This window comes from Seriola lalandi, unplaced genomic scaffold (assembly GCF_002814215.2).
Source record: "Seriola lalandi dorsalis isolate HSWRI2012SDOR001 ecotype SW California unplaced genomic scaffold, Sedor1 jcf7180002054294, whole genome shotgun sequence".
In the NCBI taxonomy this organism is placed as follows: domain Eukaryota; kingdom Metazoa; phylum Chordata; class Actinopteri; order Carangiformes; family Carangidae; genus Seriola; species Seriola lalandi.
The window spans coordinates 423879-446963 of record NW_019524847.1 but is presented as its reverse complement, the minus strand read 5'-3'; the positions used below and the strand labels follow the sequence as shown (position 1 = coordinate 446963).

At 40.3% G+C, this 23085-nt stretch overlaps 1 protein-coding gene across 1 annotated transcript in view; it reads left to right on the top strand.

Moving 5' to 3' along the window:
* The first annotated feature begins 1012 nt into the window (after positions 1 to 1012).
* Positions 1013 to 23085, top strand: part of cspg4ba (chondroitin sulfate proteoglycan 4ba) — a 28248-nt gene continuing 6175 nt past the window's right edge. The window contains exons 1-7 of the mRNA XM_023406097.2: positions 1013 to 1287; positions 7215 to 7378; positions 10361 to 13933; positions 14536 to 15009; positions 15456 to 15632; positions 19590 to 19788; positions 21078 to 21209. Of these exons, the coding sequence (XP_023261865.1) occupies positions 1200 to 1287; positions 7215 to 7378; positions 10361 to 13933; positions 14536 to 15009; positions 15456 to 15632; positions 19590 to 19788; positions 21078 to 21209 (4807 nt within the window). The 5' untranslated portion in view covers positions 1013 to 1199. The remainder of the gene's footprint in view (positions 1288 to 7214; positions 7379 to 10360; positions 13934 to 14535; positions 15010 to 15455; positions 15633 to 19589; positions 19789 to 21077; positions 21210 to 23085) is intronic.

Below are 23085 nucleotides of genomic sequence, written 5' to 3'. Positions count from 1 at the left end.
CTTATTGCTCCAAAATGTATGTTTAACTGCTTTGGGTACTGCTGCATGGACTGGGCCATAGTTGGAGATTATGATATTCATAATTTTCCTGAGAGATTGTATTGTATTATTGCTGCTCTCCAGCTTATTAAGGTAAGCCTGGATCTTTTTATGTGAGCTATACGTACTGTACCATAGAATATATATAGAAGCATATAATTTGCCTCTATTGAAAGTGTCCCTCTACCTTTATCATTACCACCATCCTTTTTTCCAAAGGGTGAGGGCCTGCCATAGAGATGCAGGAGAACATTTATCCTATTAAAAATTAGCAATGCTCTTTGGTAACACTTTACTTCAAGTTCCCCTGTTTAGCATTTAGAAGTGGTATATGAACATTTAATAAATAGTTTATAACAAATTATAATATAGCAGCTATTTTAAGTGTTTATCAATGTACAGTATTTGTCAACAATTATAACTCCTCCAATGAAGACATATTTTGTATTATTCCAACTGTGTTTTACTATATTGTCATTCATCTGTTTATACAGCAGCTCCCACTTATGGGTCTCCACAGGAGTTATAGTAGTTACAATAAATGAATAATATCTTGTCATACACTCATTATAATGTTATAAATCATTTATTAACTTATAAATACTAAATGTTATTGAGTAACAATAGGCAAAAAAATATTTCTCTTAGTTTTACAATCAACTAATATATTTATACTATTTTCCAATAAATAGTAAATAAGTCATAACGCTTTCAGTGTAAGGATTTATTTTGACATTTGATAAAGGTTAAATTAAGTCAGCTTGATTTTGAGCTGTTCACACACCTCCACATGGTGTTGTTTGGTTAAACAGGCCTGCAGCGCTTATCCCTTTCTTATTCTGGCTTTTATTTTGAAAACTGGGATTAACATGCCTTTTTCTTTGAGATGTGACACACACACACACACACACACACACACACACACACACACACACACACACACACGAGGCGGAGTTAGACGAGGATCCACATCGGTGCTTCAACTCAGTTCATTTGAGGGTTTGCTTGAGACTCACTCATTGTCACGGATCGGGGGATTAACTGAGCTCTTCACGCGGTGTTTGACGTTACTGAAGCGAGAAGAAGTGAAAACAGGTTTGTAAATATGTAACTGTGCAGTCCAGCAACAACTAGTGTTTGAACCACCGGGGAGAAGGAAGATGGACTCTGCCGTGAACAACGCCGAGAAGAAGCGGTGGCTCAGCGGTCTGCTGTGGTGGTCGCTCCTGGTCGAGCTGGCGTCGGGAGGTAACAAAGCAACTTTTCGACTTTTTTTTCCAATGAAAACAAACGAGATATAAACTTATTAGATGGTGCTTTCAATGACGACATGTTAATGCTGCAACCACAAGCTTCAACTCTGATGACTGTCTTCCAGTGTTTGTAGTGTACTGAGGAAATAGTTCCCTGAAGGCGACTTGAGATTTGCAGGTTATGACAACTGAAGTAACAAAGCAAACATAATCACTTACTTTATTTTCGTCACTGGCTGCTCTTTCCTTCATATGAGGGCTACAGCACTATTTCTGTTTCATCATGAGCGTGTCTCCAAAAGCGGGCTTAGTATCACTTTACAGAGGATTGTTAAATGTTTTCTGTGCATGCTGCTGAGTTGCTGTAATAGTTCACAGGTTTTAAAATGTTAACTTCAGTGTGACACCCAACTGAACAACAGCATGTCAATGTGAATGTTTTCATTCCAGCAACAACAGAGATTAATTTTTATGCATGATCTTGCATGTTTTTCTTTCAAACTAAGGCGACCAATAATTCCAGTATTTATCTTCCACATATGATTTGCATTAGTTTTTCTATAATCTGTGCATGCATGGTGCACACACACACAGGATAATGCTGTGCACTGTAAGCGCTCACCTTATTAGAGGCAGCAGCAGGGACTGTGATGCCCACTGTGGTGGAAGAATATCTGACTGTGACAATAACACATTCAAACAAATGCAAGAAAATGGACATCCATTGCTTTGTTGATGGACCTAAGGGAAAAATATGGGTTTTTTTTTGTGAGTTTTTACAGATTTACATTATTTATATAGATGTGGGCATTATTATTCTGTCTGGTTGATTTGATTCTGGCCATGTGTCATCTATATTCAGTATTCATCCAGGCTGTGGCCCTGGGGATAATCAGGAATTATTTCACTATGACTCACACTAGACCATATCCTTCAATGAATATAACTACAGTATAGACATTTGCTTTACTTGAATGCGTCCCTTGATGTGAGCGTACTCTGTATTCCCCTCGCATTATGAAACAAGCCTCGTCCCAGGTTTTGATAATGCATCAGCAACAGAATGGCACGACAGTCCGCGAAAAAAAAACAAAGAGACACTTCAGTCAAGTTGCATCTCTGATTTGTTGTAGAAACTGAGCACACAGGCAGTGACAAGCACTGGTATTAGGCCTCAAATTAACTGTAAGCGGGTGTTCACTGAAAGGTCACTGGCATTGTTGTTGAAGGAGCGCTTTGTGAAATCTCACCAAAAAAAAAATGTCCCTGTCGCACGGAAAGTGCCACTGTAGACACGTAGATTACAGAACAACCTTCACACACCTCCTGTTTCTGCACAGTCAGGTGGACACAGGTGTGTTTATGTGTGGGTATTGTTTTCTGGCAGTCTACTGTGCTCTTTCATTTACATACTCCCTAAATTTCTATGTTTCTGCAGCTGAAACAACCAAAATTTTCTCCCCTTACATTATCGCTATTTTACCGCTTTCCAAGAATCCAGCTGCTTATACGCAAGTTATACGCAAGACCCTGTTGACCCTGTTGACATCATATGACTTGAACGTCATTGTTGCGACTCTAAAATACAATTGAGCATGCATCCGGTCCATCCTAGTGAACTTAGGGGAAAAATGTCTTTGCTTTCCTCTTGGTTAGTTTTTGGAAATGCTTCCTCCCTGTTGTACACAGAGCCAGTCAGATGAATGAAAATGACGTATAAATGAGGAAGGACAATAAACTCACTCCGTCTGAGTCAGGGTCAGAACTAGGATAAATAATGCTGGATGGCTCGTGCCTGTGGGCCAATTTTTCTCTATTTCCAGCTGCATTTAACAATTTAACGGGCACATTACACCAGACTGAGAGTTATCGCTTAGGATAGACTGGACAGTTAATGATGAGTAAATTAAGTTCAACACCAATAAAACAAATACATACAAAAATTGCTGCAAATTGAAAAGTACTTCTTCAGCGGACTACCTTTGTTAGGACATATACAAATATATATAATACAGGCCTTAATATATATTTCAGTGTATGAGTTAGTCTAAAACAGCACTATTAGCTCATTTGGGGGAAATGGGATGGTAACGTGTGAAGTTCGCTGGAAAATGTGTGTCTCACCAGAAATACGTTTATTTGGGATAAACAAATCAGTGGATCTTGATCAAAAGACGTGCCCACGTGTTGATGATAAGATCAGAGGAGGACTGAGACTTAGAGGGCTGCGAGGATTACTCAATTAATCAAGTGACAGAAAATTAATCTGCAACTTTTTTTGATAGCCAGTTGATCGTTTTAAGTCATATTTCAATCAAAAATGCCAAACATTCACTGGTAGCAGCAAACTGACATCACACTGGCCCTCATTTATCAATCTTGCGTGAAAACAGGCGCAGATCTGAGCGCAGAATTGGTCGTACGATAGGATACACGTGTGATTCATGAAACATTCGTATCTGACCAATCCCAGCGTACGAATGATCGGGTCTTGATAAATGCGGCGGCTGAATTCGATCGTCATTAACATGTTACGCCCTTAAATATTCCTGGTTCGGAGGCCTCGCCCACTAAGGTCAAACATGGAGAGAAGCGTTACTGGCAAAAAACGAAACTTTTCAGAGATGGAGATCGACATCCTGACATCCGAGGTGGCGCAAAATAAGGATGTGCTTTTTGGCAGTCTGAAGAGTGGGGTCAAAGGAGCTCATAAAACCGCTCTGTGGAAGAGGGTAACGGAGATGAGTTTGGCTCTGCAGTGCCCCCTCCTGCAGCCGCGCGCCAACACAGCTGTTTTGAAAAATAAAAGAATCGTGTGTCCCCCGGCCACCTGGCCACCACGTTTAAAAGTGAAAGCTTGGCATCACAAAACACCTGTACATTTATAGAGTGGTAGTTTTTGCGATTGATGAATGCGTAATCATTCATGGACGGCGGCTTCAGACGCACGAGTGCAATCAATTGCTCCAACCAAATTTGGAAACCCAGCAATCTGGAGATCCCTGCGGTCTCTGAAAACGCGCTCACGTCTGGCACGCGCGTATTGTTCCTCCAAAATGAGTAAATCTGCCATCGTTATGATTTGATAACTGTCAAAGCACCTGTTTAAATAAGGGAGTGAGTAAACATCTGACAAACCACAGTGCAACAATGATTATCTCACCAGATGCTTTTAATTGTTGTTCCAGTTGTGTCATACCCATCGGAAAAAACAAAAAACAATTACACAATTTTGCCATGAGTTAATTTGCAAACACACATTTCTGCTTGTATTTATTATTATTTCAAATTTTAATGTGCAATAATTAGATGTCATGTTAGGCTATTTAGCCTATCATATTGTTTTATTGTACAAAAAAGTGGTATCAGTAAAAAACGTGGTCTTTTTTAAAATTCAATTTTTTTTTATCTTGTTTTATTCGTTTTAAGAATCCGTTTTGATCTGTTCTAAATATGTGACTGTTTATGCTAATGACAGCTGAGGTTTGTTTAATAATTATTTTCAGACTCAGCCAGATTTTGCTGTGCTGCACCGCAAATCCAGATTTGCGTACACGAGCTCAGACCTGACGTGAGATCTGATCTTAGCTTCCGCTCACTTCCAAATTGATAAATTCCGAAGCTTGCGTGGAAACGGTCGTACGCACGGTTTTCTGCCCTACGTTCGTTTGATAAATGAGGGCCATTGAGATTAAAAAAATTGTGATAGTGAGAAATTTGCAATATTTTTTTTACTATTTTGTGGCAATTTATGGACTGATTAATGGAAGAACAAAGGAATGATCATCATATTAATTGATGATGAAAAAAATTGTTAGTTTCAGAGAAACTATGTTTGCTGAGATCAACGAACAGTGAGCTAAAGACGTGTGAACCAAACCTAAACTGTACAAATTTGTGACCGGAGAGATGATGAAAACTACAGTGTTTGCTGTAGCATTTCTATCCAATACTGATTTATCGTAAATCCATCATTTATATCTGGTGTTGTTGATCTGATGTGTTGATGTGAACGCCTGATGTTTAGCAGTTTCCAAGGAAAAGTTAACACTACTAGTGTGAACGTCGCATTTGCACATGGGGATGTTTGCCATATTGGTAAGTTAGCTAAAAAGATGAAGCCAAATGAAACAGTTATTGTACTTTATTGCCCCGTCAAAGCTCGCTCGTCACAAAATAAATCATTCATTTCACTTGTATTTGAAGACATGGGCATGATGTAATTTTGTAACTTTTTTTAATTATGTTATCTGTCGCTAACCTGTCACTCTTGGAATTCTTTGAGCAGCTCCACATGTCTGTTGGCGAGATGATTTGTGTTGGCGACCATGGTCTGCGCAGGTTTAAATCATCTTTTGCAGACGGGCTTTGTGAGGTCTGTGGGCTTGCCCTGACTGGCAGCTATGGAAGAGGAATAATGCTATCTTTTGCTTTGTGTATCTGCTTTACTGACAAGCCGTGGACAGTCAACAAAACTGCCATTTTTAAAGTATTGGTACAAATAAAATGGGGTATAGTTGTTTTTTTGTCTCCTCAATCAGCTCCTGTTGATTGATGACCGTATACTGACATGGCTGAAGGGCTAATTTACATGCTTTACTGGTTTAATTGTCTTAATTTATACTACATAGTCCATACAGATTGGATTTGATTAAGCAAACGACCCATTAGTGCATTAACCCTTTTAGGAGTAACAACAATGCATTAACTCACATTAACTTTATCTAGCCTCACTCGTGAGTCACTCTGGGCCATTAGCAGCAAGCTGCTCTTGCCCCTGGGTCATGATGAACTCCAAATAAATCAAAAGTGGAATGGACATGCTTCTTCACAGAGGCAAAGATTTGTTAACCTTTGAATATGCGTGGGACTCTGACACTCATTAAAAAACTCAACTGGTGATGCCTGGGCATGAGGGCTTAGATGAGAAAGCTTCAGAACACGTTAGCCTAGATTACAGGGTGATGTGAAATGGCAGGGAGGTGAGGTAGAAGAAACAGCTGGGTCCATCCGCCACACTGTTTCTGGAACACGCGGCCACAGACAATGTGTGGATGTCAGAGCCTTTCATGTTCAGGTTGAAGGTTCCTGTCAGGGCAGGGCAGGCCCAAACATGTCTGACTCCCTCCAAGCCACCTCCTCATCCTCTGCCTCAGTTTGGATACTGCTGTTGTGGCATTAAAGTCAAATTCCTTTAAAATTCGTATATGTCATTACTATAGTTTTGGACAGTCCATGAACAACTTGCTCCTAAAGCTATAAAAGAGCAGAGATATAAATCTGCAATTCTGCTGCAAGGATTACATGCAGGAGTAAAGTTTCATCCTGAAGGTAGTTATTATTCTATAGGTAACGCTTTAAAACTCATAATTGTACTCTTGTCATACTTGACTGCATGTAAATCATTATGATTGAGCATATAGAGTCCAAACACAGCCGGCCCACCAGGAAGGCTGAGCTAAGCAGATCCAAAGAATCTTACAAGCACTCTTTAAATAAGGTGTGTTATAACTTGTGGACAGTGTGTGTGTGTGTGTGTGTGTGTGTGTGTGTGTGTGTGTGTGTGTGTGTGTGTGTGTGCGCGCGCTCACACGTGCTTCCCACTTCACACAGGCTCTGCTCCACTTGTAAAGAACAACCAGGATGATAATTAGCCTGGCTTTTATATCTAAATGTCACATGTTGGCTATATTAAGACCACAATGCTTGACTTGACTTGCTCTGTGGTTGCTGTAGTCATTGCTACTGTACTTTCTGTTTCTCATCTCCCTCAAGCTCTGCTCAGTTTAAATGATTGTGATGCACTGATTTAACAAACTGCAAAAGACAGTCAACACCACATTCAACCATATACAATCTCCCTCTTGTTGTCTCTTTAAAAAAAAAAAAAAACCTGTCTCTCTCTAATGTCTCTTTCTACAGCTTCCTTCTATGGCGATGGCTTTGTACAGCTCAAAGCAACAGAGTCGTCCGACCATAACATGCTCCGCATTCGCTTCCGAACCTCCAGCACCAATGGCCTGCTGTTTCTAGCTGCCGGCCAGACCGACTACTTCCTACTAGAGCTGCATGCTGGTCGCCTGCAGGTGGGTACATCTATGGCCCCAGCGCATGAGCATATGTGTGCAAGCATACATTAGTACACACGTGCACGCACATATTCACATGCATACAACACTTCGCAGATGTATGTGCTCGACCGCATATGAGCTCACAATAGACATAGGCACACACGCACACACACACTGACCACCGTAAGCCATGGTTCCATCTCAGTTGACAGTGTCAGTCTCTCAACACAGTAACACAAGCAGACAAGCCTCAGTGTTAACTCCATACCAGTCACTTCTTGTCACAGTAGGAACCAGGAGATAATGAAAGCAGTCAGATCTGTGTTTTTAATCTACTGGAATAAGTGAGATAATTTCTCAGGGCGTTGTACTCTGCCTCTGTGCAACAAATCACTTGAATTATCAAACATTGTGAAACTAATCAGTGGACTGCTTGGTGGCCTGCTATTGCTGTAATCACTCCATGATCTATGTAATACAGGGGTGCAACTAATGATTATTTTCATTATTGATTAATCATTATTATAAATTAATTAGTGTATGAAATGTCAACCAATTATGAAAACATGTATGTCACTATTTCTCAGTGCCTTAGGTGATGTCATCAAATTGCTTATTCTGTCCAATTAGTAGTAGGAGTGTTCTCTCGCCACTTTCATTTCACTAATGTGTTTTATAACAGGGCTTTCATCAGGGTAACGGTCCAAATCCCAAGTCCTCACATTTCATCAAGTTGCAACCAAGGAATGTTTGGCATTTTTGCTTGAAAAAATAACTGAAACAACTGATCGATTATCAGATTTTTGGTTGACTGATTGCTCCCTTCGGTCATGAACAGTGCAGCCTTTAAAGCTTAGTCAAATGGAAAGCAAAATGTCGTTAATTTTAAGAAGTTCAAATTGAAATCAATCTAGTTACTTAACAAAAAAGTTACTTAAATGAACATACAGAATGTGCCAATCAATTTCCTTGTTATAGTTTCATTATGGATAATTGAGGTGACCAGTTGTATTTAATAATGAGAAGGTCACAGTAAGATTGCATCTCCTTATTTCTGAAGGCACTGAATTCCTCAGCAGAATGAGCTTAAATTCTGCAAAATTAGAAACCGACTTTAATGTTAAATTCAAGTGGAACTGTGAACAGTGCTCCTACTGCCACAACATTTATAGCTATAAATATAATAGAAATAAACACGACGTGTAGTACACACCTCAGGTGATCGACTTCTGATTTAAAGACAAATGTGTTAACCCTGGGAACACTTACGAAATTTAGCTTTGCTGGGAGAATTTAAGGGTAAAATACTTTTGTCCCTTAAACACTGATTCTTAAACATCCTGTAACAGCTCTGACAAGCTTAATCAGCACACAGAATGGACAGATGTACTGTAGGCAGCCTTGAAATAGAAATGCAGACACATTCATAAGAAGTACAGGAAGTCCTGAGATATGCATTGTAGCTTTTGTGCATCAAACTCGAGAAATCCTTGTGACTAAGCTTCTATTCGTGTTAGACTTGTGCTGCCGGGAATAAATCATACTGACGACTGTGTTGCATTGTTGTACTTCAGTGAGCACGAGGAGTGAAAGGCTCGTCCCTGTTCCTTAAACTGTCACAGGTCACCAAATAATTTTTTTATTCACCCACACAAGTTTTCCTCAGGCTTGGGATCTCATTCCATGTGAGTCAGCCATGAGTGTTGCTCCCTGAAACCCGTGCATGAATAGCAGGGACTCAGCGGCAAGCCTTGACAAGCTTGTCATCTAAATGCAGCATTAGTTTGAGATGGTGACATGATGCTCTAAAGACATTGCTGAGGGCAAAGAGATAAGAGTCCTCTTCCTGCTTCAAATCACAGACAAAGCTCACTGTTATAACAGGTGACATCATGGAATATACACAGTCTAAATCTTGTGTTTCCCTTTCCGGCTGTCATGGTGTCCACAGTTAATCATTTAATTCATATAAGTCGTAATTTCATAGGTTATATAGACAGTTATTTCATCTGACACAGTCAAAATATTTGAAGAATCTATCTATTATTTTTGAACTTGTAATGCTATATAAATACATGTTATTTAATTAATTAATTATTAACAATATTTTCTTCATGGTCATGCTAAATAGTTGCAACCTGTACATGCATGTTTAACTAAGTCTCTATAGCCATGGTAGAGACTCCATGAAGCTGTACTTGTGCCCAGCAGTCATGTCAACATGCTAACATGATTACAGAGACAATGCTAATTTGATGATGTTTAGTATGTGTAGTGCTCACATCCCAGTTTAGCATGACCGAATGAATGAAAAGTTAAGGATTAGTCATTATAAGTCATCCTCAGGATGGCATGAATGTCTACCAGTTTTATTGGGAGTCCATCCAGTAGTTGTTGACACATTTAAATCTAAACGACAAATGTCACCCTCATGGTGGCACTAGAGGAAAAGTTAACAATCAAAAAATCATTAAAAAAAATTAAGATTTCATCCTCAGAGAACCAAGAATGTCTAAACAAAATGTTGTACTCCAGATGTTGAGATATTTCACAGGATAAGTGAAAACTTTGACCTATTCATAGTGCAAAATGTAAGCTACAAGATTAGAGAAATCAGTGGGCTTCATCCTCAGGGCAACAGAGATATCTGTACAAAACTGAATGACAATTCACTAAAACACAAACTCATGGTGGTTTTAGAGAAAAAAGTCAGATTACCAACGTCAGTAGGCTTCATCCTATGGGGACCATGGATATCTGTACCAAAGTTTTATGGCAATCTATCCAGTATATCTTGAGGTACTCTTCCTGGTACCATGCTGCAGGCATGGCTAACAATTACAACAATTGCATTTAAAATGGGACATCACAACAAACATCTATTCTAAACAGATAACCTCAATCTCGATTGAATTGCTGGTTAGATCACTAAGTGTATTTGCCTTTTATTCCTGTGTTATAACATCTTTTATAATTGAGTTCTATTTCTTGTCTTAGCTGAAACTGGACCTCGGATCTGGGGAGCGGGTGTTAAAGTCAGAGCGAGGCACCCAGCTCAATGACCTGGCCTGGCACTCTGTGGAGGTCCACCATGTGCAGCACAACATCACTCTAACTGTGGACAAGAACTCTCACACAAGTGTAAAGATGCCAGGCTCTCATCGTGATCTCAACATCTTGGATGGCCTCTATGTTGGAGGCTCAGGCGGCCTAGACAGACTTTATATCCCCAGAGACCCGATTGGCTTCCGAGGCTGCATGGACAACGTGGTCTTTAATGAACATGACTTGCTGTCATCTCTTAGGCCTTATACTGGATTCAAAAATGTCCATGAGGTGTCTTTAGGCTGCAGTCCCCAATTCTTTGCCACCGAGGAGGACCCTATAAGCTTCTTCAGTTCAAGGGCTTACATTTCTTTTCCAACCTGGAATGCCCAACAGGAAGCGATATTTGAGTGTGTTGTGCACACTTCAGCCAAAGAGGGAATTATGTTGTACAGTTCAGCCAGAGAGGGCGACTTTGTGGCTGTGGAGATTCAAGAAGGTTTGCCAGTGGCAATTGTTGGAAAAGCAGGAACCAAAACTGAGCTTCGTTCCCTCACTTTCATCAATGACAGGAAATGGCATTCTATCAAGTTGCATTTCAGTTCCAAAAGCCTTGAGCTAACTGTTGATGGAGAGATGGTGAAAAGCAGCATCAGCTCTCGTTCAAAGGGGCTTCAGCTCAAAGGTTATCTTTTTGTAGGAGGTATTGATGACAGCACCAGATCAGAAGTTAGAAAGGTGGGGCTCGTCTCTGTATCTGGAAAGCGTGTCAGGGGAGGTTCCTTCAAAGGATGTTTGAAGAACATTGAAGTCAATGGAGTGAAGATGGGTCTCTCTAGTGCTGTTGTCACCAAGGATATCTCAGTTGGTTGTGAGCCAGATAAAGAACCAGAACCATCAACCACCATAAGTCCAACAAGCGTTCCGGGATCCCTTTTTCACTTGGTGACACCAACACCATCTTTACACATGTCCACCCTTGCAAGGGGCTTGGATAGAAGGTATGGCTCAAATTTTGTGCAGCTCAAAAACCTTGTGGTGCAGGAAGGTAGTAGAGCATCTCTTGAGGCCAAACACATTAAGGTTCTCTTGGACTTCAAAAAGCTTGGCATTCGACAGTCTCAGATTATGTTCCGAATTCGTGAGCAACCAGTTCGGGGTCAGATAAGGCTTGATGTCGATCAGGACCAAGAGGAGAACACTTTCAGCATGTTGGATCTTTGGCATGGACGAGTGATGTATATCCATGGAGGGTCAGAGGAACCAGATGACTTCTTCATGTTTTCAATTTATTCTAGCAGTAGAAAGGAAGTTCCTGATTATCTGAAGGACAAAAAATTGTACCAGTACAATATTACTGTGACACCAACCAACGATGCACCTGAATTGAGTCTCCCTGAAGGAAATCTCTTTGTCCTGTTGGAGAACTCAAAGAAACGCCTCACCACGGATGTTCTAAAGGCCATAGACATTGACAGTAGCTATAATGACCTTGTCTTCTCTGTGCTTGGGAACCTGAACGCTGATGCAGGATATTTGGAAATTGAAAACAACCCTGGCAAGGCAGTGACCTCATTCTCATATTTAGACTTGGAAGAACTCAGGGTTTACTATGTTCACACAGGGGTTAGAAATTCAAGGATAGTTCTTAGAGTTAGTGATGGGGAAAAGGTCAGCAACACTGTGGTTCTAAGGGTCATGGCCGTAGCACTGGAGTATAAGATTGCCAACAACACAGGCCTTGAGATCATTCAAGGAGAGACAGCTATAATTGGTTCAAAGCAGCTAGCTGTCCAAACCAATGCTATGAAACAAGTTGTAGATGTCCGGTATGATATGATTGAACCCCCTCAGTATGGAGAACTCCAGAGGCTTCACTCAAGTGGTGAATGGAGGCCTGCTGACTCATTTTCCCAAAGACTTCTAGAAAAAGAGCGCCTGAGGTATGTTAGCACTTTTCAAGACATCCAGACATCCAATGCCACTGATTACTTTAAGTGCAAAGTTAATGTGGCTGCAAGGGCAACCACTGAACTACTCTTCCCAATAACTGTGAAGTGGGTGAAATACCACCTGGTGAGGAATGTTATGTTAAACTTGGATAAAGTTAGGAAAGTGACACTGGACTCTGAGCATCTTTTTGCTGCAGCCGAAGGTGTGGCCCTCTTAGAGGATGACCTTTATTTTCGGGTTCTCACCATACCAAAGAAAGGAAAACTCTTACTCGAAACCACAGTCTTGTGGAAGAATTCAACCTTTAGCCAAAGAGATGTAACAGATCTTAAAGTACATTATGAGCTAGTTGACAGGCCTTATGAAGATACTAGTGACAGGTTCAAATTTCAGCTGGTTTCCAAACATGCTCAGTCTCAAAACTATGATTTCCAGTTTTCCATTAAAGCTGATATCAACAGTGTGTTCATGAGAAATGATGGACTCTCCCTTCTGGAGGGAGAAAGTAAGCTTATCACTAAAGATGAGCTCTTTGCAGAGACTTTGAGTACAAAGGATATGTACTACACAGTCATAAGCAGCCCCAGACATGGAAAGCTAGCCCGTATTAGTCAGTCAAATTCCAATGCTAGCTACGACAACATCTTAACCTTTAGTAATCAGGATATATTAGAGGAAAGGATAATGTACATTCATGATGATAGTGAAACAACTCAAGACGAGTTCACTTTCATAGCCTCCACCAGCGAAGGCTTCAAATCTTCCATTGCAGAGGATGAAATTGGCTCAAAGGGAGGATTGTTCAACATATCCATTCAGCTGGTCAATGACCAAAAGCCAGTACGTGTTGTTGATAAAGTTTTCCATGTAGTAAGAGATGGACAGAGGTTACTCACTTCAGAGGATTTGCGTTATCATGATGGAGACTCTGATTATGATGATGGTCAGTTGATTTACACTCGACGTGGAATCCCGATGGGAGACCTAGTTCTGGTTAATGACACCACCCATCGGCTGTTCCAGTTTCGACAGAAGGATTTGGAAGAAAAGCAAGTGTTGTTCATTCACAAAGGTGTGAGCACTGGCAGGTTTGTGCTCTTTGTCTCAGATGGAAAACATTTTGTATCAAGCCTTTTAGACATCAGTGCACACGACCCTTTCTTGAAGGCTGGCAACAACACTGGCTTACTGGTTCAGAAAGGCCAATCAGTAACCTTTTCCAGCAGTAACTTTAGTGTCATATCAAATTTAGACATCAGAGATGACCAAGAGGTAATTTTCAAGATGGATGTGGCTCCTAAGTATGGAAGACTTTATCACAATGAAACAAAGGTGGACTCGTTCACACTGTCTGACTTAAAGCATGGACTGATCTCCTATCGGCACGATGACAGCAAACATCTGGCAGACTATTTCAATCTAACAGTGAAAGTGAAAGGCTTTCGATTTGCAGTGAGGATCAATGTAAAGGTTTACCTGGAAAGTCATCAGAGGCCACCCATTGTGCTGCATCACAACAACTTACTGGTAGAAGAAGGAAAATCAGTGAAGATCGACAAGACTAAACTGGAGGTGAGTGTTTCAGAAGAGTGTCTGTGTGTGAGAGAGGGCTTGAGATTCCCAATCAACAATGCAATTTTTATTCTGGTTCAAATAATAATATATATTTTTTATTAATATTGCCAGATAAAATGAATTTTAACCCAATCAACTTTGTGTATATTTGCAGAGGCATTACAGTTCCACCATTTTTTGTCTAATTATGATATTATGCACATAATAATAATAATAATAATAATAATAATAATAATATATATATATACTTGTGAATTCTCAGCACCACGTTTCATTAGAGACATTTAAGATTAAGGACTTCCTATCCCTGACTATAAAAACATGTAATGAAACAACATGTGTCCTTTTTATAGTTAATGGAAGGAAAATGTTTGGCAGACAGTGTAAATTATGAAAGAAAAATATAACCATAACAAATTACTTGTCTTGTCCTGGTTTTTAAGGCTGCTGAAAATGTAAAAACTGAATGCTGACCCATGTTCGTTTTTTTTATTTTACAATGATGTCATGTTGCATATAGAGTAAAATGAAAACTAAACTTTGGTGACACATGGAACATTTCAAGTTTAATCACCGACTATGTTTTCTGATCGTTGCAGGTCACTCACGAGGACAACCTGCCATCTGAGATTGTATTCACAGTCAAGGTAGCCCCCTCTCATGGCTTTCTCCGGCGTTTTGTCGAAGCGGAGCAGCGCCACATCGGAACCAAACAATCCCCTGTCAAGACGTTTAACCAAGAGGACATTAACAATGGGAACATCCAGTACATGCAGGTGGAGCCCAACCAAGTCAATGACACCTTCATCCTCGATGCCACCAACGGGGTCACTGACGTCAGCGACATTAGGATGTCTGTTGACATCATCCCACGCCTCATCCCACTGCAGGTCTCAAATTTCACTCTGAATGAGGGCGCTTCCAAGGCACTGACCCAGGATGTGCTCAAAGTCACCAACCGACATTTCTCTGGAATCAACTTCCTGTATAGTTTGACTGAGCCCCCCCTGCACGGCCACATTGAACACTCTCGACATCCTGGTGTGTCCATAACCTCTTTCACCAGGAGGCAGGTGAGATATTCTTACAGACAGTCCTTCAGTTGCTTTGGAGAAACAGCAACAGAGTGGCAGGTGGATTAATCGATAAATAATTAGATTTAATATGGCAGTAACATTTTATTTATCAAGATGAGAGGGTGTTTTCTCAAATATACCCCATATTTAAAGAGTTTTTTTTTCTAAACCCACAGCCATCTTTGCAGTGTTTGTAATCTAACTCATCCTTAATTAAATCAAAACATTAAAGAGTATTACCCTTGCTTGACCCCCATCATCCCCTTCTTCTCACCCTATGCCAGCTAGAATCTCTTGTTTTGTTTTTTCTCTATGTGCATTTCAGAGAGTATAGTGACCTAAGTGTCAAAAAATATTAGTGTTTTGAATGGCTGTATTTTGAATAAATCTTTGCAGTTTTAGTTTCAGGTTCTCCCTAATAATGTCCATGATCTCTTAACCAGGTGGAACATGAATTCATTTACTACATCCATGACAGCAGCGAAACCTTAACCGACAACTTCACCGTGATGGCCAATGACTCAGGCCTGAGGAAGCAGAGTGCCGCCCAGACGGTGTACATCCAGGTTACAGCTGTCAACGATGAGCCTCCTGTTATTACAGCCAACAGGGTCCTCAGGGTGAGTCTGCACTGCTCTATATTTAAACTCTGGACGTGTTTTTTTTTTTACTAGCAGGTCTGGCACCATGGCTTACTGTCAGGCAGTTTTCACGTGGGCAGTGTTGCAAGTTGCCATGGCTGACTGGCTGGATGAGGAAACTATGTTTGCTATGTGGAGGAGGGTCAAGGGGGGGGGGGGCGCAGCAGCACAGCGCATGCATTGACATATATTTTGGAGGTGCTTGTTTGGTGTGAAGGAGTTACATTTCAAAAACATCCCCTAGTCAGTTGCAAGCATAGCTGCTTCAGTGAATTGAAAGGGGAGCTGCTATTTTGTATAGTCTGGGGTGACCGGAAATGATTTCTAAGGCTTCTTATGAATACAAAAGACTTTAAATCAAAGAGAAAATAGCCCCCAGGCATTACATGAACATGAGATCATGCAGCTGGGAACATGATGCTTGAATTTAAGCCATTCCAGAGCGTCATCATAATGTTGAGCAGCATGATGGCATGGCCTGGAAATAGCAAACACGATATGGCCTCAGCTCAGTCCTGTTTCTACTGCGTCACAACTCTCCTCACTGTCTTCTTATCCAAAAAGAATTGCATTTACTACCTGTCTGTGAAAAGCAGTTCTTCTTGCATACAGTATATTTTGAACGTCACTTAAATTCACGTAAATTAGACAAACATTGTTGTGTGTGTCCATGTGCTGAGCAGTGCTGAGCAGTGCTCCTGCAGCCTCAGTGGCTAGAGTTGGGAGAGGTCCAGCTGGAAAGAGAGGCTGAAGTATAGGCTTCTATTGTGTGTGTGCAGCTTTGCCCCAAATGCCTCAAATTCCTGCAGACTCAGAGAAGAGCGACTTCTAGAATTTACTACACTGAAAAACATCAGGGAGCCAGGTGAATTATAGTAGTTTTAATCAGAAAACACTGAATATTTTTCAAAAGGGAGATGTTTACACATTTTGGTGACAGTCTCTGACAAGCTGGTCTGCACATATGTATGATCTATTGAATGCAAATGTGATCTCATCGGTCATTATGTCATGTTTTACCAGAGGGGAACTGGATTCTCAGTGTCCACAAGGTGGCTCTCTGCCACTGCACATCATGTTGGGGCTCAAACTGTGGAAGATTTGAAGAGAGACACAGGTCTTCTTACAACGGACATACAGAGTCACCCTACCTAATTTCCATACAATTTATTGGAAAGTTAGTTTTGAAACAGCTTTGATGTTTTCTGACTCAATATTTTAAAAGGACTCAACAGATTTTTATTAATCAGTGTGCCATAGGGGATTATTGTTACATGTTACATAAGCTTGGCAAATGCTGAATAAACCCTACGACAATCCTGCATAAATATCAGCGGATGTCTGGTTAAAAATACAAGTTATTCATTTTTTAAATAAAAAATGAAACAAAACAAAACAATACAGATCATCCTTTTTTTCTTAAGTTTAAAAAAACCTTGAAATCAGTAGACTATGATCCAATACAAATGTCTTGTGTTTGTAGGTTAGTTGTGGCAGTACTGACTGACACGTGATACATTCAACCTCTGTCTGCTTTCCAAAGTTTGCGCCAGATATCTAGAAGTAATGGCATCACAGTGACATAGAGCTGTGAGCAGAGTCTCCTGAAGTCAAATTCTTAATTGTTTGTCATGAGTATTTATCTTTCGGAGACAGGCTTAATGTGAAGCAACATGAGAGATTTTTTTACTTTGTGCAGGTGATATTAAAACCAAAGGCCTATTAAAACACCTCAGCATATAAAGATCAAAACAGTTGAGGTTTGGCAGTGAAGACTCACAGGAATTCAATAAAAATGGATCAAAGATATGATGAGTGTGGTGCAGTTTGTTTTGACTATCGTCTCCATGACTAAGGCTGCAGCCTGATGAGCATCCTGTCACATTTGAGGGATTGATTTTCACTCCAAGGGGCTGTTTGTGCAAATTGATCTCATGTGGCCTGTCTTTGAATTTGGTGGAGTCGCCCTGATGCGGTTTCAGACCGATCCTGCTGTGACTTCCTGTTTAATATGGGATTATTGGATGTGTAGTCATTTCCTGCTATGAGGAGCACGCACTCACATGTGTGGCAAGTGTTCTCATATGGGGAGAGATAGGACCAGTGTAATATGGTTTTACAGGTGCTAATTGAAAAAGTGCCCCATGCTTCTGATCCAGTAACACGTCTAACCAAGTGAGAGACCAGCTCACAGCCAGTTAGTAATACAGTGAATTTTAGGGCCATTTAGACTCCAGTGTCACCCAGTGTTTAGTAGTTTTATAAAGGTAAAACCCGGCCTCAGATAGTCTTAAATCTTATGATGTCTGTGTTAGGCTGCACAAGTGTTTTTTTGTAGTTGTACCCACTTCCCTTCACCCTGCAAAGTGCAGTTCTGCAGTCTGCGACATTTCTCACATAAACCACCTTCCAGAGAGCAGCAGTGAGAAGTTTACAATAAAAATACTTGCTACTTAACCAGTGTGTGATCACACCATTTCTATAAAGTGCTATATATCTTGTGGCTGCATTGCACATTGATATGACCCATGAAAAACAGGAAATTTGCACTCTTTAGTATGTAACAGTACACTACATGAAATTCACTTTGACTCCAAAGTGGATTTTGTGACTAAACCTAACAATAACATTTATTGTGACCTTCTATTTCAGAAAATGCGTCAAATGGCTACATGTAATGGGAAAGTTGTCCTTCCTAGTTACAAACATGCAGATAATTATTACTTCTCTGCAGTCCCCTCAGCGCTACATCTTACAGCTCATTGTTTTTGTTTTCCAGCTCATGACTTTACTCTACCTATAGCTGTAGTCAGTGAAAAAGCTCTAAAAGCTCACTGTTCACAATCAGACACACAAAAACAACTACAAGCAGATGAGCATAGTGGAGCATTTAGCAGCTAAACAGAATAAAATTAATAAATTCAGGTTTAACCATGAATATAAATATTTTAAACTACTCTTTTAACTCTAGCATGTGTCATGGTTTCATGGTAGGTTTTTACTAATATGACTAAATCCCTATTCGGGCAGTTTTAACATTACAGATGGGTGATAGGGAATCAAATGGTCACTGTGCTGTTCTGTAAGTGACTCATCTTCCTGGACAGCATTTTTAATACTTCAAAATTAGAGGATGTGGTCTGTAATAGATTTTGTGTCTATTGGTTCTCAGAAAAAGGTATCCTTCGTCAATAGTTTTGTGTCCCGTGTGTTCACGAGTTCCTCTGTTGGGACCTTAATGGTGTGTCTGTTCTACATCCAACTGTGTTTACAGTCTGCGTAGCTATATTTAGCCCCAAGATGCCCGTCATATGTTCATTATGTTGTTGAATGTGACTTGAGTGATGCTCAGAGTGACACAGGTTGTTATTGTCTCAGCATCTTTTAGGTGCCTCAGTTAGAGATTGTTTTTGTAGCAGTTCTGCTTCAGTGGATGATGAACAGTGGAAAATGACTTGGAGAGAAGAAAGAGAGAGAGAAAAACATGTGAGAACAGCATCCTGGGTCCATTGTATGTGGTGATGAATGACAACGACACATCAGCTGTTTCCGTCCGTCTTTTATGTGTCTCACTTCCTTTTCAGTTGTTTCATATCTGCGGAGATTAGGTGGATTTAATTAATGGAAAAAAAAAAGTACCTGAGACGTCATTCTGTTCTATCCTCAAGACAATTTTATTAGATTTTTTTTCCAGAATACTTGAATTATGGCTGTAACGACGGGCAAATGGAAATAAGCTTCAAAGTAGCGAGTCTATTGCCCCATTGTATAACAAAATATGACAGTACCTCATGCCATCAATCAAAATAAATGTCAGAATCGCATATGCCTGTCAAATGCTGTTAGGACCTTCATTCTGAGCCATGTCAAACGACATTCTATATCTTCACGTAGATCACAGCTGACACCCGTTGCCCTTGTCCATCTTGTGTCCAGGTTTGGGTGTCCTCAGTGACAGAAATCAGCCCAGAGGATCTAAGGGCGCAGGACCAGGACACACCCCCAGAGGAGCTCCAATTTATGGTGACCCCACCAAGCAACGGATACCTGGCCCTGAAGAGTGCCCCCATGAAGGCGGTGCTCAACTTCACCCAGGCCTACATAGACCAAGGACAGCTGCTGTTTGTGCACAAAGGTAAAGTGTGTTCCCTGCTTTTTTGTTTTGTTTTAATAATCTAATGTAATAGTTCCATTTGATTTGAGTCGATTCTTACTTTGCATTTATACAAACAGAATAAAAACAGGCAACAGAAATGAAACAGGTGGGAGAGGAGAGGTCAGGAAGCCACAGACCTGTACAGTGGGGCTCCCCCTCAATTAAAAACCAAAGAGAACATTCCTCTGTTTGTGTGGAGATGGATATAGAAGAAGAAAACATTATAGCAATATAAGTGGGGTTGGGGGATAATTCAGTTCTAATCATTTATCAACTTTGACTTGATTTGTATTTACGCTCATATCATGTTCTCATTCTGTCATCCAAATTAATGATTCTAAGCAAACTGCAATTAAAAACTTCAATTAATATCTTAAATATGACCTGTAATTAATTGGTCCGGTTGTGGTCAGTGTTTATTCTCCTGCACAATTTGGATTTAATGCAGTAAAGCCAAATGTAATTCAGCTCTGTTTTTATGATTCAAGATACCTTGTTGTTGTTGTTCCTTTTGTGTGAAGTCAAGTCAATTTTTATAGCACAACAGACGTTATCTCAAGGCACATTTCATATAAAGAAGTTGCTGCTGACAGTTCCCACTGTTTGATTTGTCCTCTGCTCAGTTCCCCCTGTTCAGAAACAATGTGGAACTCTCTTCAGTAGCTGTTAATTTACTTGCAGCACTGATACAGTTCAGACAGACTGGACTGAAAGCCAGGCTGCAGGTGGTAATAGTCTGGAAATGTGATGTGAAACGATGGATAAGATCTGTCAACATTTGATAGCGTCAGTCTCAGATCAGATTTCTGCTCACTCTCCTGATTCATATCTACTTTTTTCTTTGCCTGTACTTGTACTACGAGGAAAGGTTGTGATAGCAGTGTGTGTAAGGTACTTGCCCCATCCTGTATATTGAAGAATTTCTTTTTCACACACACACATTTACACACATCTACACCTGTATAGACAATTGATTTTGATTAAATAGCCCCTCATTGACTCAGAATACGAAGTTTTAGCTTGTGTTGCAGTTTTTTTTTTTTTTTAGACCATCAGGAGTGCTGATCACCTACTTTTTTCTGTCTGTGTATTTTGCAGAAACCAGACAGAGCTCATTTGTAAATTTGCTCCTGCCGAGAACAAAGAGACAACTTGTCCTCACAAAACTAAGATGCAGTTGTTCTTTATTCAATGCAGCAGTCAGAGTCTAACAATGTTCCCTCAGAGACTTCTTGACAGTTTGATGTTGTTTTTCCTGTCATGTCCAGGTGCCATGTCTGGAGGATTCAACTTCCAAGTCAACGATGGTGTGAACTTCACCCCGAGGCAGATCTTCAGCATCACTGCCAGAGCCTTAGTCCTCAGTTTAGAGAAAAACCGTCCACTCAAGGTGTTTCCAGGTAAATCCTTCCCTCTGAATAGAGTCTTGTCATCAAAGGAGAAGCCTGGTGTTTTCTCTATAGTTTTATTATTGTCAGTAACGCATTGGAAAACTGTGCAAGCCGATCTCTCAATATCTGTAGTCTTCTCTACTCTGTGTGCAGCACTCAGCTCTGAGACACAAAACTGTAAAGATGGGTCACAAATAGATATTTAGTTTAATTTTTTTTTTTAAAGTTGAGTTGATTTCCTAGAATGAGATTGCAAGAATTTTTGTCGTTTTGATTTCTTTTTTAGTCTTTTAGTCATGATGAAACTACACAGCTACTGTACTTCCTTAAAGGAACTGAAACGAAATATTTCTGTCTGTCACAGTCTGCTCACACAGACTCTTTTTAGTTTTATTGTATTAACCATAAGCAAAATATTGATTTCTCCTTTTTGTTTTTTTGTATTTTTTTTTGTGTGTGTGTGTGTGTACGTACATGCAGGTGATGGCTAAGGTTAGGGTAAGGGGCTAGGGAATGCAATATATTAAGGGCGAGGGTTATATCAAAGCCGGGTCCCCACAAAGACAAAGGTGTGTTTGTGTTTGTTTGTGAAACCTTGCCCTTTCCTTTGCAGTATTTATTTATTTATTTTTTTACAATGGTGGGGGGGGGGTTATATTCGGAACAAAATTTTGAGATTAAAGTTGTAAATTAATTTTAAAAACTCTGATATTTTCAGAGATTCAAGTCACACATTTACATAAATATGTCAGAAAACAGTTTGTTATGTTTTTTTGGTCAAGGAACCACATGACTTCGCTTTGCAAGTTTGGATTAACCTCATCACACCACAGATGCTGCTGCTTGCTGTGCATTATGCCTGCAGTGAATGACCTAATCATATTATACTCAGCCTACATTATATATTTTTAACTGAAAACCCCATGTTTTATTGTGTTTGTTCATCGTCTGTGATGTGAGGTAAAAGTGTGCATCCTGCTCATCATTCAGTTATAAAATCCCAGCGCACCAGCATCTCTCCTTGTTGAGTGCTCTCCCACTGACAGCGCTGTCAGCTGAGCACTCGGTCACACTGGATGACAGTAGAGGGGGATGTACCAGCGCCTGGTCTAAAAGCCTAGTTTAGCCGCCTTCATTGTGAACTGCATCACACTTCCATCATCCATTTGTTGTTAGGGTTTTTTTATTTTAGGTGTTTTATTATTATATATTTATCACTTTCATCTCAGAGAACATCTGAGGTTTTTTCTCATAACATTTTCTTATGATTGACCCCATTACGCCATACTTTTCCAACAGCCAAGTGATTACATTACCCAAATACCAGACTGGTGATGTTTTAATATACAGGATGCGTCTTTTAAAACTCAGGAGCTAAAAATAGACTGACTGCTGTCTGTGTCTGCAAACACATCTGAGATCTTTTCTGAGATTTCCAGTGGTCCGGTTTGTGAGTTAGGAGGAAAGAATATTGTGAGGGCTGCAAACTGCCAACTGGCACGCTCTGCTGAGCTTCCCAGCCACAGGGTGAGTGTGTACTTGAAAAGCTGTGCCACTGTCTGTCTGAGGCAGCCCTGTTTGTGCTTTGTGCCAGGCGGGACAGGGAGAAGGGGGGCGGGATGGGAGCTTTAACAGACAATGAAGGGTTTTGATGGGGTGAGGGGTGACATGAAACACTTTAACACTGTGGTGGGGAGATTAATGTTTTTCCTCTTCCTTGCAAAAATCCTCAAATGTCTGGGTGCTTTCTGTAAAACTGTGCAGACTCCTCACTAAATGGTTGCATATGCCTCATTAAGAAAACCAGTGTTTACCTGAAAGTGTTCTGACAGTGATTCATTGTGTTGTTGCCTGCAAGTACCACAAAGGTGATAGCATGAGGAGA